Source organism: Malurus melanocephalus, unplaced genomic scaffold (genome assembly GCF_030028575.1).
Source record: "Malurus melanocephalus ecotype Western Australia unplaced genomic scaffold, MMel_1.1 scaffold_358, whole genome shotgun sequence".
NCBI lineage: Eukaryota > Metazoa > Chordata > Aves > Passeriformes > Maluridae > Malurus > Malurus melanocephalus.
The window spans coordinates 1-18,691 of NW_026623590.1; the positions used below are offsets into that span (position 1 = coordinate 1).

At 43.4% G+C, this 18,691-nt stretch overlaps 1 protein-coding gene across 3 annotated transcripts in view; it reads right to left on the reverse strand.

The window, feature by feature from the left end:
* Positions 1-165: 165 nt before the first annotated feature.
* Positions 166-18,691, reverse strand: part of LOC130580732 (dedicator of cytokinesis protein 1) — a 174,163-nt gene continuing 155,637 nt past the window's right edge. For all 3 annotated transcript variants that reach the window (XM_057378422.1, XM_057378420.1, XM_057378421.1), the window contains exons 30-31: positions 770-848; positions 166-302 (exon numbers count right to left, since the gene is read on the reverse strand). In XM_057378422.1, coding sequence (XP_057234405.1) covers positions 198-302; positions 770-848 — 184 coding nt within the window. In that variant the 3' untranslated portion in view covers positions 166-197. The remainder of the gene's footprint in view (positions 303-769; positions 849-18,691) is intronic.

The window sequence follows — 18,691 nt, forward strand, 5'->3', positions numbered from 1 at the left end:
GTGGCCCTTGGGGACATGGGTCAGAGGTGGCCTTGATTAATGCTTTGACTCCATGATCTCAGAGGTCTTTTCCACCCTTAAATCACTCTAAACAAAATCTTCATGTTCTGCTCTCATTTCCAGGGTTTTTTTTCCCCCTTTTTGACAGCTTTCCTTTGCTGAGGGTTCTTGGCCACAATTTGGGTGACGAGCAGGACTTACTTGTTCAGGATTTTTGCTCTTTTAGCGCTCGAAAAATTCTCCAGTTGCAAAGATTCTTGTGTGAGAAAAGCAACAGCCAGGTGGAAATAGTTGTTCCAGAGCTGAAAGCCCCCAAAATGACAAGAAGAGGTTCCATTAATTCTCTGAAATGTTTCTCTGCACACCTACAAAACAACTTAAAAGTCTCTAAATTATGCACATAAATATTTCAAGGAGCAAAGAACAGACACCACAGAGATGGTGTTTCTTGATAAATTCTTAATACATCTCCTCGTCGCCTTTATGTTTCCAACAAATATTTCCCAGCTACAAACCCCGATCCTTTTTGTGTTCTATGATTGGAGCAGAATCCCAACCCAAACCCTGCTGTGATGTTGTGATTCCATGACAAGCCAGGAATGGATCACACAAACTGCCAAGCCCAGAATGGCTTAACTGGGATAACTGGGATTCACAATGAAAAATAAACCCTCCAAAATTACATGTTTAGGGCAGGAATTTATTACATTAATATCATTTATTACATTAATATCATTTATTTCATTAAAACTGGGGTTTTTTTTCTTACCTGTAACTCAAAGTTGGCTTGATCAAGGAATTTTTTGTTTAGCATATCTGCATACTGATTAATTGCTCGCAGGAAGACTCTGAAAGATCAAGAGAAAATTACATAATTACACACTCTTCTGGGCTACCTTTGTATATTTGGCATCCCAATTAGACACAAACTCTGAGTCTGTCTGCAAAGGGAAATTTGAGGCTGTTCCTTGAAAAGCAGGGTGATCTCACTGCTGCTAAGTGCACAGAATTCCAGGCAGATGTTCTCCAAATTAATCAAGGAAATTAGCATATGCAGAAACAGAGGGAATGCTTGGGATAAAATCACTTAGCTTTAAAATATCTTTTCATAATCAAGAGATCATTAAAAATTCAGTTTATTACAACAACATATATATTTTTTTAAAGTTATGGTGTTGTATCTAACCCAGACATGCAACTGGTTGTATTTTAAGGTCAAGCAAAACACGTTTTTAAACACATGAGCAAAAAAAAATCCACTTATAGCCCAACAGAAATGCTCTTGAAGGACAATCTTTAAAACATTTGCTCATTGCTCTACTTCTAAAATGCTAATTCAGTACCCACTGTAGTTTATGGAGTTTCTAAAATTCTTCTTAAATTGCAAAAGGAGCTGGCCTGACAAGCACAAAAGAGAAAACCAAATGGCACAGGAGAAGTAGGGCACTACATATTCATGGTGCTGCAAAATAAACATATTATTCCTTGGTAGCCTGATCTCCATTTTCAAAACAAACACGAGATTCCCCCTGAAAACTTGAAATTTATGCAGTGCAGCTGGCAGCTAATGCCCAGACAAATAAGCTTCTCTTTGGAGCAGGATGGGGGAGAGATTTGTGCCTCCTCAGAGGCCCAAAAATGATGAAAACCCCTCCTGACATCTACTGGGCTTGGTTTTTTTCCTCCACCCCAAAACCAATCTTAAAAAAGAAATTTCACTATTGTAAAAAAAAAAAAAGTTAATTTCCTCCAGGCTGATAAAAAAATAAGCCAGAATTATTTAAAACAAATAAATTTAAAAAAGGTTTTTAATGAATTTAAGATACTTTGTGATCTCATCTGAAAAAAATATTTAATATTTAGCTGAAAGTCTGGTATCCAAGAGAAATGAAGCCTGCAGATAACACATGGGCAACATGATGGCGAGAGACATTATTTATATTTATATATTTATATATTTATATACTTATATGTTTGTATATATTTTAATATAAATATATTTATATATTTATATATTTATATATTTATATATTTATATATTTATATATTTACATATTTATATATTTACATATTTATATATTTATATATTAATATGTGGGCAACATGTTGCCAAGAGATCATTTATGTGTATATTGATGTATTTATATAAATGGATAAAGACACCAGTATGCTAAGAGAGGGTATTAATTTATTCATTTATTCAAATTAATTAATAAAGGAAAAATTTTGAATGGCCTGGGACATTGCTGCAGTAGAAAATCAGATCATCCCCATGGAAGAATTACAGAGAAAAAAGAAGGGAACCAAATGTGAAAATGAAACTTAAATTTAGCAAGGAAGGTACAAAAAAATTAAAATTTGAAAGTATATATAAAATACGAAGAAATACACATAAAAATTAAGTACCCACACATATGAAGGTATATTTTATATATTTATTCTTTATAATTAAGATGTCAGAGGCATCTCTTCACTTGCACCCAGCCCACCCAAGGAGGAATTGCAGCCCTTCAGCCCATAATTCAGCATCTCTGTCAGTGCCTTTTTGGGGAAAACGCTTCATTAGGAGATTTTACAAAAGAGCTGAATTACCAGCCTGCACTGATGTAAAATATGTGTATTTGAGATCTACGGTTCAATTACTGTGCTGTAGCACATACCAAGATTGAAAGCCAAGCTATCTGTGTGATCAGACAATCAACACTTTTATCCTCTGACTTAGCCCTGATTTCTTTGTGCTTTTGAAGGCTGATAATACAATGAGGTGTGTAAATCATCTCCTCAGAATCAGCAATTTAACGTGGGACAGGGGCCATCCAAGGCTGCTTCCCTCATGCAGATAAAAACGTTTCCAACTCAGGCAGGATTGTGCCCACAACTTAATTATGGTGCCTCAAGACATCGCTGTAATGTATTCAATCGACTCCATCTAATTAAGCTTTGGCACAATCTCATTACTTTATATACCATTATTTTTCTTTAAATTGTAACTCTCATTTTTTGCCTTATGTTATTAATTCCAGTGAATACCAAGAGAGAAGAAAAAATACGGATTCTGCTGTGTTTGCCACTGGAAAAGGAGCGGAGCACAGAATGTGTGTTCAGATGGAGCTGGAATTGAACAACCCCTGGGCATCAGGGGGGTTTTTAGGAAGCCAGGTATTCCTCCAGCTTTCCATAAGGGAACATTCAAAGAGGAGACAGAGAGATTTCAGTGCTCATTTTTGAATTATTCAAATCCCAATTTATTTTTGATTTGATTTCATGACGCACTGAATCTTTGTGTGACAGGGTGAAACACTTCTTAACACAGGTCAGTGGAGGAATCCCAGAGAAAGTCAACAGAACATCATCATCATCATCATCATCATCATCATCATCATCATTATCATCACTATCCTTTAAAGGTTTTATTTATTTATTTTTATTTTTTACTTCTACTATTACTACTAGTATTACTGCTATTATTTTTACAGTCTACCTTCATTTGCAAAGCAAACTCCAGGGCAAACCTCACAGCACTTTTTGAGATATTTTAGCACCTCCAGCGCCAAGAGCAACAGCAAAATTAAGATGATTTTTATCTGATGAAGTTAATTTTAAGAATATCTATTACAGCACTGGCAATAAGAAGCAGCAAGTTGAAAAATCACTGCTCTGAAGAGATCACTTCAATAGTGAAAAACTGTGCTGGATGAATCCTTGGCTGTAACCTGGGTTGTGGCTTGTTATCACCCGGGAAGTTACTGCAACTCATGAATATAAAAACGGTTCAGGTTTATGCCCAAATAAAAATTGAAAGAGGAAGCAGAAATATTTTATCATTCCAGGTGTTACTTAAATCCTCCTCCTCCTCCAAAGCAGCTCCTGACAGTTTTCAGTAACTTCACTGTCAAAAGTTAGGGAAAATGGGAAACGGAGCGAAAAGCGGCCCTTCAGAAAAAGTGGAATTAACCCAAAAGCAAGAGCTCTGTACAGAAGAAGAAAGAAGTTGGCTGCTGGAACATTCTCAAGGATGAAAGGTGGACTTGGACACGGCTGGGCCAAGAGACAAATAATGAAAAACCTCTGATGGAGAGCATCACTCGCGGTGCCAGCCCTTATCTCGCTGTAATTAATAACGAGCTTTGGCTCCCAGTTGCGTGCCCATCAAAAAAAGTGCTCTTCTTGAAATTCAGTTTCAACGGACAAAAGAATTTATTATCCATGGCAGGAAAAGCCACAAAAGTTAAACCTTGAAAAAGGGAGAAGTTCGGAGTCTGGAAGCCAACACAATGGACTCTGCTGCCATGTAAGACAACAAAACCTAATCCAAATGCATTGGGAAAGATTTGTGAGACAAAAGACTTTATCAAGCCAATTAAAAGAAGGAAATTAACATTTCCTATGCTGTGATTGGAATAGAAGGAATATGATTACAGAAGGAAGTCACTTCGGGATATGTGGAAGAAAGAAGGGCATAAAAATCTACCAAAGAATAAAATCAACAGAGGGGATTTTTGTGTGAGCCCCAGGGATGGGTGGGATGGGGATGGCTCCAAGGGCATCCACAGAGCTCTGTTGTCTCTTCTGTTACAGTTTGATCCTCTGAGGCAGGGACTGTCCTCTTATTCTGTTTAGAGACCTTCCACTGAATCAAATCAGGATAATTTCAGTTGGAAGGGACCTCAGAGCTCATCCCATCCAACCTCTGCCATCGCAGGGACAGCTCCCACCACCCCAGGGTGCTCCAGCCTGGCCTTGGGCACTCAAAGGGATCCAGGGGCAGTCACAGCTTCTCTGGGCACCCTGTGCCAGGGCTGCCCACCCTCCAGGAAACAATTCCTGCCCAATATCCCACCTAAATCCATTCACTTCCACCTTACAGCCACTCCCCCTTGTCGTGTCCCTCCTTTAGGCCCTGGAAGGGGCTCTAAGCTCTCCCTGGAACCTTCTCWCCAACATCAGGATTTTTTGGAAYTTCATCCCTGTTTATGTATTTCCTGACAAGGTTATAAAGAGCAGATATTTTCAATAAAAACCAAAAAGCCAACCCAAAAATCCAGGTTAGCAAATACCAGTGCCCTGCCTGGGCACGCTCGCCTTGCCCTGCCTTAGGCAGAACTCATTTCTTCCATAATTTCTCCCCATTTAGAGCTCTCACTCCAGAGTTAATCCATCCCATAACGTGCTGCTGCTTCATGAACTGACATCAACTGTCACTCCTGACTTCTTGGAATGCTTCCTGTTATTATTATTATTATTAATTTATTTATTCTCTTCTACCAGGCCCACATGTGCTTAACTGGTTTGTGGATGCAGAGATTCCTTCACCAAATGATGTAAAAATGAAAGGTTTTTCACTCTGTAGTTTTCCAAAATGTCCTTTTTTTCCTTCCAAACACCCTCCCTGCCTCCAGCAGGCTGAAAACATACATCAAATCCTGACTTCCAGTGGCAATTGTAAATGAAGGAGGGACAGAGGGATTCGATTTATAAATGTTACAGGAATCACTGTGCCCAACAACTCATTTGTTTCCCTCTTTCTCAAGTTTAGCTGATTTTATTCCATCATTCTCCCTCCTAATTAGTCCAGCCCTCGTGTTTAAAGACACTCTGTGCTCCATTTTCTCTCCCTCAGCTCCTCACATGGTTGGGAAGCCTTTCCTCCAGGAGCTGAGGAAAGCTGGATGCAGGATGCTGCAGCACTCCTCTCCCATCAGGGAGCACACACCAAACTGCTCTGGAGAAATTATCTACAGAGAAATATTACAAAAGTGGAAATATTTTTACAGCCTATGCCATTTTGCACATTATTTAGTTAGCTCCAACACCCAGGGATTCAGATTTACATTGAGAGTGTTTATGCAAAGTATTTCTGATAAGAAAAGAAGAAACAATGAAGTCAGGAATGTCCTCCCAACTGTTTTTCCTTAAGCAAACAGCAAAAAAAAAAGAAGAAAAAAGAATGAACAAATTACTTCCTTAATGGCAGAATAATTATCTAAACAAGAATGCACAGATACAGCTTAAAATAATTTCAGTTTAGCTGATAATTTGATAAAAAAGAGGGAATTGGAGTGAGGTTCTAAAAGGCACCATTATGATGTCATTTCAGTTAATTTAGATGGAAGGATAATGAATGCTTTATTGCAGATGATCAGCCTTCCTGCACATCACCAGCTCTCCGTGCCTGAGCTGCTGCTCCTCTGGAGACAAATTCCGTGTGCTCACAGCAGACAGACACCACTCATCCAGTCAGGATGTGGGGGAAACACCAGCCCCAGACCCTGAAATCCCAATACAGACCCCAAACCCCACAAATGCTCAGGAAGGCACCAAAAGCACAGCACAGCAAAGCCTCTGAGCAGCCACCACCTCCAACACCTCCATGTACTCTGTAACGCCTCCATCCCGCACAGCACGTTTTAAATAACTATTTTTCTTACTTAGGAATTTTAAAAAAGGAATTTTCCTCTGATATTCAGCCTAAATGTCTCCTGCCTTAAGGCTGCTTTCTCCCTCCTGTCCCTGTTCCCTGGAGCAGAGCCCGACCCCCCCGGCTGTCCCCTCCTGTCAGGGAGTTGTGCAGAGCCACAAGRTCCCMMMKGAKCCYCCTTTKCTCCAGGCTGAGCCCCTTTCCAGCTCCCTCAGCCCCTCCTGGGGCTCCAGACCCTTCCCMRSYYCSWTYCCYKSCCYKGRMMMSCTCCAGCCCCTCCAGATCCCTTCTGGAGTGAGAGCCCCAGAACATCTCAGGATTTGAGGTCCTTCACCAGTGTCTCACCAGCAACAGAAATCCAAAATCTCAGCCTGAAGATATCCTTGCATCTTCCCCATTTTTCTCCCTTCCCAAATTTTTCTCTTTTCTCTCCCAGCGATCTCAATACTTTGCACTCTACACCCAACACGAAGGAGCCTTCCCAAAATGAATTTAATTTAACACTTCTTTCCATTTACACATCCCTTCCCAGTCCATCTCTTTCTCTCTCTTAAAAAGCATTTTCTAAGTGTTTAAAAGATTCTGTGTAATATCCTCGAATCCAGCAGGCTAAAGAGCAGTCAAAACTTAGAAAAAAAAAGGGGGAAAAAAAAAAGAAAAAGAAACTAAATCCTTGATCATTTGCTGCCTTTTGAATTCCAATTCCTGGGCTGAGGATGATAATAGCAGAGAGTAATCCCAAAGAAGACTCGCACTAAATATCCCCATTAGCATCATCTCCTGACAATGCTCCACACGGCCCAGGTGCTCCCGTCACTTCATTAACCTATTTTTCCAACAAATATTGCAGAGGCGGCTTCAGCGCTTCATCTCTAATCACCCCCGCATTTGTATTCCGGGCTGGGCATCCTCCAGCACAAAAGGGATGGAGGAATGAGAAATAGAGGAGTTACAGAAGCTGAAGGATGAACCTGGGGCTGCCTACAGAGAACCAGAGCCCTGCCAGAGGCTGCGTTGTGTTTCCAAGGTGCCGCTGGAGCTGTGTCCAGGTGGGATTTGGGTCTTTCCAAGGATTGGGATCTGCTTGGATAACCCGTGACAGGGTTATCTTTCTCATCTGAGATCTCAGCTGTGATTTTTGAATGACTTTGAGTGCAGGCTTTAGCCTCCCATCCTCTTTTCCAAAGCAACTTTGCCTGGAATTTTATCTAAAATCAAACTCCATGGATAGAATTGCACCTACTCAATTTTAGCACCTAAAGAATTTTATGGCAGAGTAATAAAAGCTTGGAAATTATGTTTTCTCATGGAAATGCTGCAGACATTTTAATTTAGGAGGCTTTAGCTAAGGCTGTAGTGCTGGCAAAGCAGCATCCCTTGCAAGTAGCCAGCATTGCCATTCCTCTGCTCAGAAGTTAATATTCCAAAGAGGAGGCCTGCTGAATTCCAAGAGAATTTCCATTGTTGCAGCTGGCAAAAAAACAGAGCTTGTAATTTAGAACAAACGTCATTTGTTGCAGTGCTGCTGGAAGGGATCTCTGCCATCAGGTGAGTTATTAAACAAGCATTTCATTGTAGTGCAGTGCTCAATAAAACACACAAAGCCTTTGCTAGGAACAGAAATCATCATCTTCTCCTTTGGAAGCATCAGGGAATCCTACAATGGTTTGGGATCCTTAAATCCCATCCAGTTCCAGCCCCACCATGGCAGGGACACCTCCCASTGTCCCAATGTCCAGGGATCCAGGGGYAGCCACAGCTTCTCTGGGAATTCTGTGCTGGTTTTTGATCACCTCAATGTCCAATGATGCTGGAACAGCACAGCCCTGAGAGCTCCACCAGAAGTTTAGAAAACACCCACAAATCTCTCCATCAGCAGCAGGCTGGGATGCAGCTGGACCCCAGGACACAAGTGGAGGTTTTCCTCACAAATTCCCTGTTAGGGATGTTTACAACCAGGTTCCAACACTGTTTCTATACCCAGGATTGTGCTCCAGACCAGATTCTTTGGAGCCCAGATCATTTTGGGAGCCCTCAGTTTCCCATCACCTCAGTTTTTGCTTTGACTCTATTTTACATGGGAATTCAGCCACTTTTTGCAGTGGTAAAAATCAACAAAGCAAAGGATTTTTTTTTTCCCATTGTACTGCTTTTCACACCAACATTCACTCTGGAAAGAGAAATAATTACAAAAGAAGTAATTAATCAAAAGGTTGGGAAAGGTAAACTTTCCTGTAAAGCAAGGAAGTTCTGGCTGAATTTGGCAAAATATTTTCAAATATTTCAATACTGAAATATTTTCAAATATCTGACAGTGCCTCATGGTTTGTAGCAGGGGAACCTCCCTTGTTCCATCCTCTGCTCCCTCCCCATTTCCATGGATACTGGAGCTGATTAAGACCACTTTAGCTACTTATGGATAAATCAATAGGACTGATCTGCTACATTCCACATTATTTGGCATCCTCATCAATCTTGCCATCAACTGGGAAGACAATTGCACCCAGCTAAACAAACGTGGTGATGGTGCTTGGAAAAGAATCTCCATTTCCTCCTGCAGGTATTGAATTTATCAACCTCCACCAGGGAATAGCAATGAGGAAAAAGAAAGCAATCTGCAGGTGAAGGAGAAATCTAAAGGTTGGGTTATAAGTGCTGGGGTCACCACTCAGGTGTGCACAGAAATTCCATTTGCAGGAGTTTCCCCCAAAATGTGAAGTTCATTGTGAAAGTCCCTATGGGAGCTGAATTATCCCTACACCTCTGATTTTCCAACACAAGCAATCACAAGCACAGCAGAGCTGAACACTCACAAAACCAGGCTCCATCTCTCCAGCAGACACACATGACAGAGAGTCCCTGGGAAGAGGTTAAAATGGGATTTCTTGGACGAGATGAGCGGGATAAAGCGCAGCAGCTGCTGTGCCACGGCTGCTTTCACGGCTGGCAGCTTTGTGAGGGGAACACTAATGCTGGCAAAGGGGGGAAAAAATCTTCCTGCAGCTTTAGGTAAGCCTGTGTTTGATCCCAAGGGTGGCTCTCGGATATTAAAGTGACACAAAAGGGTTGAGGGAGGCAGTGGGGTATGTGAAGGAGGGACAAATGAGAATCCTGCCCAGTTGTTAACCTCTGTGCAGGATCCTGCTCTGCTGCTCCTCCCACCTCATCCTCAGAGTATCCCAAGAGTATCCTGCCTGATGCTCAGGGAAGCAGTGAGACAGCAATGGGATAAAGGCTACAATGGGATGCTTCAATAGCTGCTGGGATTGCAATCCCCCAGGATGAAGGGAAGGCAGCCCTTTTGGCTCTGAGCAGGATTTCTGGCTGCTGTGGGAAGGGTTAAACCATCCTGCACATGAGGAACTGCACCCTGAACAGTCACAGATGATCAGCACAAAACCAGCCCTGCAAGGCACAGAATACCATCAACAGTGGGGTTTTTCTCTGTTTTAGGGACATTCCTGACCCCACAGGCAGCTCCATCTGCAGGGATCCCACCAAGGAATATCCTCTAAGCAGGGATCCCACCAAGAGCAGCCCCTGCGTGGGCTCAAGGCCAGGATTTGGTGCTGGCTCAGATGTGCCAATCCTTGCTGGAATTTCACAGCTGGGATCAGCTTCTGCCTGGGGAAATCAAAGCCTGAGAGGAAACACAGCCGGGGTCACAAAACCACGGCCAAGTGTGTCAATGGGACAACGGCCTGGATCAAGAGTGGTTTATATAAAACAAATCATGAAATGTAATTGTGGATGTAAATCCTTCCCTGGGAGGGTGGGCAGCCCTGGCACAGGGTGCCCAGAGAAGCTGTGGCTGCCCCTGGATCCCTTTGAGTGCCCAAGGCCAGGCTGGACATTGGGACAGTGGGAGGTGTCCCTGCCATGGAAGGGGTGGCACTGGGTGGGCTTTGAAGTCCCTCCCAACCCAACCATTGTGGGATTCAATGAAATCAGGTTCTCTGCAATTTCTTTTATGCAATACTTTAATTTCACTCTCTCTGCTAATCCCAAGAAAGCTCTTTAAGCTACTAAATTATGCTGCATGGATAAACGATTTTTAAAACGACAGGAAATTCTCTGGCTTTTGAAACACAAACAATACTTCAGAGCACTACAAGACTAAAATTTGATTTCTGAGAACTGAATTTGAGACAGTGAAACACCTCCAGGTACAGCTGCTCTTGGGGGAATCCTCACTTTTCCATGCCATGGAAAATTTTGTTTTAATGTGTACACGGCAATAAATGCATCTCCAAAACCATGAAGGCTGGTTTGGCTGGAATTTGGGAATGACCCTTGTTTGGGAAGCTCCTGACTCCAGCAGCACAGCAGGACACAGCACACTGGAGCAGCACCAACCCCACAGCACACAGGGGGGTAAAGTGCCAGGGAAGGCAATTCCCACATGGAAAAACATTCCTGAGCCTCACAAGGACAAGACAACCAGGCAGTCCCGCCACAGAAATCAATGTCCCTGGCCTGGTTCTCCAGCACTGGGGCAAAGCAGAGCTGGGCACCAGGCCCAAAAAACATTTCTGCACCATTTATGCTCCTTTTATGTTCTCCCCTGGCCTGAATTACACAGTTTGGCTCTCTCCAGATGGATAATTTATAATGCCAATGGCACTGAAAGCCAGCAGCTTCTCTTGGAGTAGACTGCAATTATTTGATGGGCTCATAGAAGCAAAAAAAAAAAAAGCAAAGTGGGGAACAATTCAGATTAGCCCTGACAGATTTTCTCACCCAGAAAATCCATCCAAACCAAATGTTCACCTTGATTTTTATTATTGTTTTTAACCAATGCTGTTATACTGAGTAACACCTAAAGCCATCATTTAATAATATAATCCTCACTTGATAGGATTATATTACAGAATCCCAGAAAGGTTTGGGTTGGAAAAGACCCTAAAGATGATCCCATCCCATGGGCAGGGCCACCTTCCCTAGCCCAGGTTGYTCCAGGCTCACCATTCCAGCACATCTGAGCCACAGATTCTCACAAAACCAACCCAGAATTCCTTCTCCTTGGCTGGTGCTGAGGTTTGAGCAGCCAAATCCCTGTGGGATGGGCAGCACTCAACACCAGGATGTCAGGGATGGAGGACTAACAAAACCAGGAATAAGCTCAGTGGGATCAGGGAACAACACTGGGAAACAGAGGGATCCAATGACTCCGGAAGGGCAAGGAAAAATCTGCTTTTCCAACTGATATCGATGCTTGTGCAGAGCAGATTTGCCAGAATTTTCAGCTCCATCTGCAGCAGAAATTATGGAAAGGCTGGCACCAGGCAGGAGTGATGTGGGCCAGCACTGATCAATGGGATCAAAGGTTTATGTAAGGTAAAAAGCACCATTTCCTGGGTTTTTTTTCCAGAGAAATGAAAAGCAGAACAGCACACACAGGTTGTCCAGGTTTTATGCAATTCCACCTTTAACATCAGCAATACCCAAATGCTGATCCCTGAAAACTGAGCCCAAAGGAGAGCAAAAGTGGCAGCACACAAACCTGGGATCATTTATAGTGTCACAAGAGCCACACAAAAACCTTCAAAATCTTTTGCTTTTGATCACACCCAGAGGCCCAAGTGGTTTGAGAGTCACTGCTTAAGAATTAGGGATGGATAAATCAGGAAACGAACTTTTTCTTCCTGGTTTAAATACAGTTAAAAACAGTATTTCTAAAAGACAACATGCAATAAGTGTTTCACAAATTATAGCAATTTTTTTCCCCTAAAAATGTCAACTGAGATTTTTTTCCTCCTAATTTTAAGAACTTTTTCCTTTTCTCTCATTTTTTGAAGCCTCTCTCCCTTGCTGTTTATGTTGAGTAATTTAAATTTTACTGGGGTAAACAGTAAAGAGTTTGGGTTTTTTAAAAAACCTGTATCTACCTTCAGATTAATTTTGCTGTATTAAAACTTGGAAATTCTCATTTTATTCATATTTAAAAGTTAGATGCTTCTTCTAGACCCCACAGAGCATTTAAAGGTGCAAATGGGCCTCAAAAATTGTGATTTAGTCCAAGACTGGGAATGAAATGCTGGCACCACTCCAATTCTGTTCTGTGACAGGGAATTATTCATTTAGGTTACATTCACTCACATTTGTATTTCGTGACAAAACAGATAATATTTTTATATATCACATTTTTATTCCCAAGGCATCATCAAATCTTTAAGAGCCAAATGCTGCTGAAAACAGAAAAACAGAGACCTGTGCAGAGACCTCCTGTGACTGAACTCTTCAGGTGCTGCCATTTCCATCAGAAATTCCCTAATTTGCTTTAGGAAAGTTCAGGACTGGGGCCACAAGCACCGCTCAGAGCCTCTCACCTCTCACAGAATGAGCAAACAGAACTCATCTGCTTTGCATCAACAATTCAGGCTCTGAGCCCTCATTAAAAACACTCCCATTAAAAACACAACCTTAGAGCTCAGCTACAAAGAACTGTGGTTTTCTCAGCGCCACCCTCGGATAATTCACTTGTAGAGAAACACAAAAGCAGAATGAAAAGCAGCTCGTGGTCCAAATTAACCCTCCGTGTATTATTTCTGCAAGGCACCACCTTAATTGCAATCACGCATTCAGGGACCAGCACACCACACTTAGTTCTTAATTTGTACACAGTGAAACAAAGGGGTTTGAAATGAATTAAAAAAGTAAATATTAGTCTGTGGCAGATGATAATTATGGGGTGGTGACAGCTGTTTAAATGGACTCCTGCCAGGGAATTTCAGGTTACAAACACAGGGTTTATTGGGAAGCTGCTTTGGACGGCGCAGAAAGTTAAGGGTGGTTCAAAATTCCTTTAAAATGCATTTATAGGGTCAGGTCTAGAAATCCTAAATACATTTGAGCATTTTGCTTTGCCTAAATGAACGACAACAGCAGCAGAACAACATTCAGGCAATGGGATGTGGCCTTGGGGACACGGGGCAGTGGTGGCCTTGCAGTGCTGGGGATGGTTGGGCTCGATGGTCCTGGAGGGCTTTTCCAAACTAAACAATTCCATGATTCTGTAAATAATCCCTGATTTACTCCTCCTGCTCCAACCCTGCACGGAGCCAGGGAAATGCAGAAGAGAGGAACAGAAAATCATGGAATGATGAAGGCTGGGAAAACCTCAGGACCATAGAGGTCCATTCCCCCAGCACTGCCAAAGCCACCACTGCCCCATGTCCCCAAGGGCCACATCCACAGATTTACTGAGCACACAGGGATGGGGACTCCACCTCTGCCCTGGGCAGCTGGGACAGGGCTGGAGAACCCTTTCCATGGAGAAATTGTTCCCAAATATCCAGCCTAAACCCTGGGTTCAATACAGAAAACAAACTGCCCAGGCCACCACTGCCCCGTGTCCCCAAGGGCCACATGCACAGGGCTGTGAAATCCCTGCCGGGATGGGGACTGCACCCCTGCCCTGGGCAGCTGGGACAAGGCTGGAGAACCCTTTCCATGGAGAAATTGTTCCAAATGTCCAGACTAGACCCTCCCTGTCCCAGCCTGAGGCCGTTCCCTCTCCTCCTGTCCCTGTTCCCTGGAGCAGAGCCCGACCCCCCCGGCTGTCCCCTCCTGTCAGGAGTTGTGCAGAGCCACAAGGTCCCCCCGGAGCCTCCTTTGCTCCAGGCTGAGCCCCTTTCCAGCTCCCTCAGCCTCTCCTGGGGCTCCAGACCATTCCCAGCTCCATTCCCTGCCCTGGACACGCTCCAGCCCCTCCAGACCCCTCTTGCAGTGGGTGTGGGATGCCCCAGCAGGCGAGRGCAGAGCTCTGGCCGAGCTGGAACTCGCGGGGTGTTCGATGCTTTTGAGATGGAAACGCTTTGTGCTGACCCCATTTTGTACATCAGAAGACACCACTGAGCAGCCAGAGACTCCCCACGTTAAAAGCTCTGCCCTTACGTCCTGCAAGGCCAATTTGTGATTTCCCTGCTCAATAAAGGCAAGGTGGCCCCAGGTTAAAGCTGTAAATAACAAATCCAAGCGCAATCGGTGTTAATCCTCCAGCAGCAAAATGCTGGTGTGAAGATGCACAAACAAAATACAGGGGGTGAGTGTTTTATCTCCTGTCTGCTTTTAGAGAAGAAAGAAATAAAACTTCGTTCAATCAGCTGGAACTGCAAAGGCAATTTTCACTGCTGCCTCTGACAACAACTGAAACTTCATTTTCTCCTTCTTTAAGAATCCTCAGCACCCACAAGAGTGGGATCGATTGGGGTGAGAAGCAAAGCTGTGCTTCCCTTCCTCCTCCTCGGAATTCAATATTTTCTCCGTTCTTGTGCAGGGCAGTCAATGCACACATCACTGCCCGTGGAGTCAGCCAGCRTTATCTGACTCAGCAGGGCAGGCACCAACATGTGGGAAACTCCTCATCCCCAGGAAATATCATCCAAACCTGGGCTGGCAAGTCCCATGACCATAAAATCGTGGAATCCCAGACTGGTTTGGGTGGGAAGGGACTTTAAAGATCACCCAGTGCCACCCCTGCCATGGCAGGGACAGCTCCCACTGTCCCAGGCTGCTCCCAGCCCCAATGTCCAGCCTGGCCTTGGGCACTCAAAGGGATCCAGGGGCAGCCACAGCTTCTCTGGGCACCCTGTGCCAGGGCTGCCCACCCTACAGGGAAAAATTCCAGCCCAAAATCCCATCCATCCCTGCCCTCTGGCACTGGAGGCCATTCCCTGTGTCCTGTCCCTCCGTCCCTTGTCCCCAGTCCCTCTCCAGCTCTCTTGGAGCCCCTTTAGGCYCTGCAAGACCACTCTGAGTTCTCCTGGAGCCTTCTCCTCTCTGGGTTGAACACCGGTCCTTCCTGATCCCCATCTTCCTGCTGGAGGTTATCCCTTCCAGGATATTTTTGGAAAAGCACTTTGTGCAAACATCCCCCACTGGATTGAGGGAAGAGCTTGGATGGGTTTGTGTGACTTCAACCAACCAAGACACCCCATCTGATCTGGTGACCCCCTGTGCTGTGAGCTSCAGCAGCAGCTTCTGCTGAACCTGCCTAAAGCTTGGTCAGATTTAAACTTAGGAAAAAASAGCCCTTGGAAGAATAAAGCCTTTGGAGGGGAGGGTCAGAGAGCCAAGGATAACAAACCCCAGGCTCATCTAAACCTTCTGCAGAAATGGGGTTGCTCTCAATTGGGATGGATGCGCTTTGCCATTTGCTGGATAAGGATCAGGCTGTTGGAATAAAAGTTCATTTCACCTTTTTGCTATAAAAAATGGATCAGCTACATCTTGCATTATCGAATTACCCTTAGAATTGGAGTGTTTTGTGTGTAAAGCTTCAGCGCTAATAACGCTGTGCCAAATTAGTGGGAATGAATAGATGCTGAGTAAATAATCCCATTCCGTTGTTAGTTCCTAATGGATTTGTCGAGAGGAAACAACCTCTCGATCTGTTTACATCAGGATAATTTGATAACCCATCTGTATTAGTTAAACTGCACATTTGGTAAACACTGGGGCCGAGTGATTTGTAACAGGAGCAGCACGCAGGAACCACTCTCCTAAAGTGTTTTTTAAATTGCTTCGCTCGCAGCCACAGAGTTTGCCATAAAGAATGATCCCTCATTGTGAAATTTCCCAGCCTCGGGAGTGGTCCTGCAGCTGAGGAAGGGACAGGCTGATGATTTAAGACTATTTAATGCCCTGCTTGTTGTGGAACAGAGAGCTGGAGACCTTCCTGGTTTCACAGAACACAGCACTGCAGCTCCTTAATGCCCGAAACTGAGAACCTGATTTATCACCTATTAGGTCTTATTAGATCCTATTCAGTAGGAAAAATGAACTGCTGGAGCTGGATGGCAGAAAATTAATTTGAAATAAATGTTACAGAGTCAGGCTGCTTCTGCTCTTCTCCTCAAACCTCTGAGGTTGGGGTTTCCCAGGGTGGGTGTGGGTTCTTGCAGAGAGGCAGGCTGGGATCATCTTACACATTTACAATTTATATAGTAAAAAAAAAAAAGCATTTATAGTGCTCTCCATGCACATCTCCTTCATGGAGGGGCAAAGGCAGCTCTCCAGCTGTGCAGGGTATGGGATTCTCTGGGGAGGGGGCTCAAGAGAAAGGGTTTATTTCTTCCAAAAGCACCTCTTCCCCAGGAGAAGCCCTGAAGAGCCTCTGCAGACCTTCTCCCACAGTTTTGGATTTTTATGAGTTTGAATCAATTGTTTAAAAYKGGGAGAATGGCTTCCCACTGCYACAGRGTAGGGATGGATGGGATTTTGGGAAGGAATTGTTCCCTGGGAGGGTGGGGAGGGGCTGGGTTGGAATTCCTGGAGAAGCTGTGGCTGCCCCTGGATCCCTGGCAGTGTCCAAAGYCAGGCTGGAGCACCCTGGGRTGGTGGGAGGTKTCCCTGTCCATGGTGGGGCTGGAATGGGATGCCCCTTCCCACCCAACCCATTCCATAATTCTATGGCAATTCCAGGATCATCAAGGTTAAACTCCCCAAATGTACACAACCCCATGGGTTCTTTGGGGTATTTGCTTACACCTTTACTGACATTAAAAACAAAGTATTACATTAACCTTCCTTAATTTTGCATGAAATTTCAAATAATTTTTCAGCTTTTGCATCCAAGATGTGAACCGTGCTGTCTCAGTTAGAGATACGGGTTAATATTCCCAGGAAAAATGCACCAGTTTTAAAAATGGAGCTGAAACATTTCATGTGAAAATAATCTATGAGCTGATTCTATTCTTCTCTGCTGGTTGTTCMCTGCATGGGCACAGGCAAATTACTGAATTCCTCCATGAATCAACTTGAACATCTGTAAGGTCAACATAATGCAGATGATCTTCCCCAGATGCTCTGAGATTCTTACAAAAATAATTCAAATTAATATTATTGTTGTTACATAAAACTGCCACTGCAAATCTTCCTTTATGGCAAACAAAGCATCTTTGACAATGGCCCTTTAGCAAAGAAGAGCRGAACGAGTTGGCAAAGTTTAATTTTCCCAGAATGCCCAGCTGTTGAGTAACAAATCCAATGGATGATTTTTTTGGGAGAAAATGCAGGAATAATGTTATATATACATATTMTTGCACAGAAGATGATATTGGAACCATTTGCCGTTGATATTTGTGCGGTAATTACCTCAAAAATATTTTAAGTTAACTGATTTCAAGCCAAAAGTACCTTTGAATTGTGTTCAAGCCAAAAGCACCTTTAATCAAACACCCAGTTAAGTAAGTGGGCTGTGAATGGAAGATCAAATTTATGTGACTTTTAACATCACATAAAAAAATCTTTTAGCTTGATAAATGAGGTACCATAATAAAATGTTATTGAAAAAAGGTCATTAGCACCTTATAGATTAAAATTCATAGAAAATAGAAAACCACATACTGAATTCCTGATAAAGAAATACCTGATTTTCTTGAGCTTTATACTGGCATGCAATTTAGATAAACATTAGGTTGGAATTTACACCAAACTCACTSCCAGCTGTCTGCCACAACCCCAGAATCAGTTCAAAGAATGAAGGAAAATACAATTGAAATGTAAATTAAAAACACCGAACTTGCAGCCTGGCTAACTCCAGAGTTTTAAAAACCAATCAATTCTTCCCTAAACCTCAATAATATCATGAAACATCATCCTGGTGTTTATTTTCACATCAGTTCAATGCAGAAGGATCTCCTGCTGCTTTCACATCGCTGCTCTCCTGTGCTCCAGGGTGGGCACTGAGCACATTCCTGGTGAGAAAACCCCTCACATCTCTGGGGTGATCCCTCCATCCAGGCTACAAACCCTTTTTCCAACATCTGCCACGGCACATTCCCTTGCAGCAGCTCTGGACCCAAAGGCAACATCTGTCTGGACAATTTATTTCCATTTTTTTGGAAGCCTGTGTCTATCAGAGCCCGCAGCACATCCCAAAATGAGCTGCATSGCATTTCAAACGTTGGCTGCTTTCTTGACATTGCCGTGACTTTACTGCTGCCGTCCCTCCTGACACCTGGAGTATAAATTCTCCAGGTTTSTGCCTCGAAATACCTGAATTCTGACATTAAATCTGTCCTTTTCTTATCTTTGCTATAATTCACCCTCCAAAATGGACCGAGGAACTCAAAAAAATGGGTTAAAATTTAAAACCTTCACAAATCACGTCCTTCTTAACCCGCTGGATTTGCATGGCAGATTCTGTTTCCTCGAGTAGTTTTCCTGCATTTCTATTGAATTCCTTGCCCACCTTCAGGCWAAGTTCCTGAATACTGGCTCAGGTACGTCCAGACATAAATCCTTGCAGGGATGAGCAAGTTTTACAAG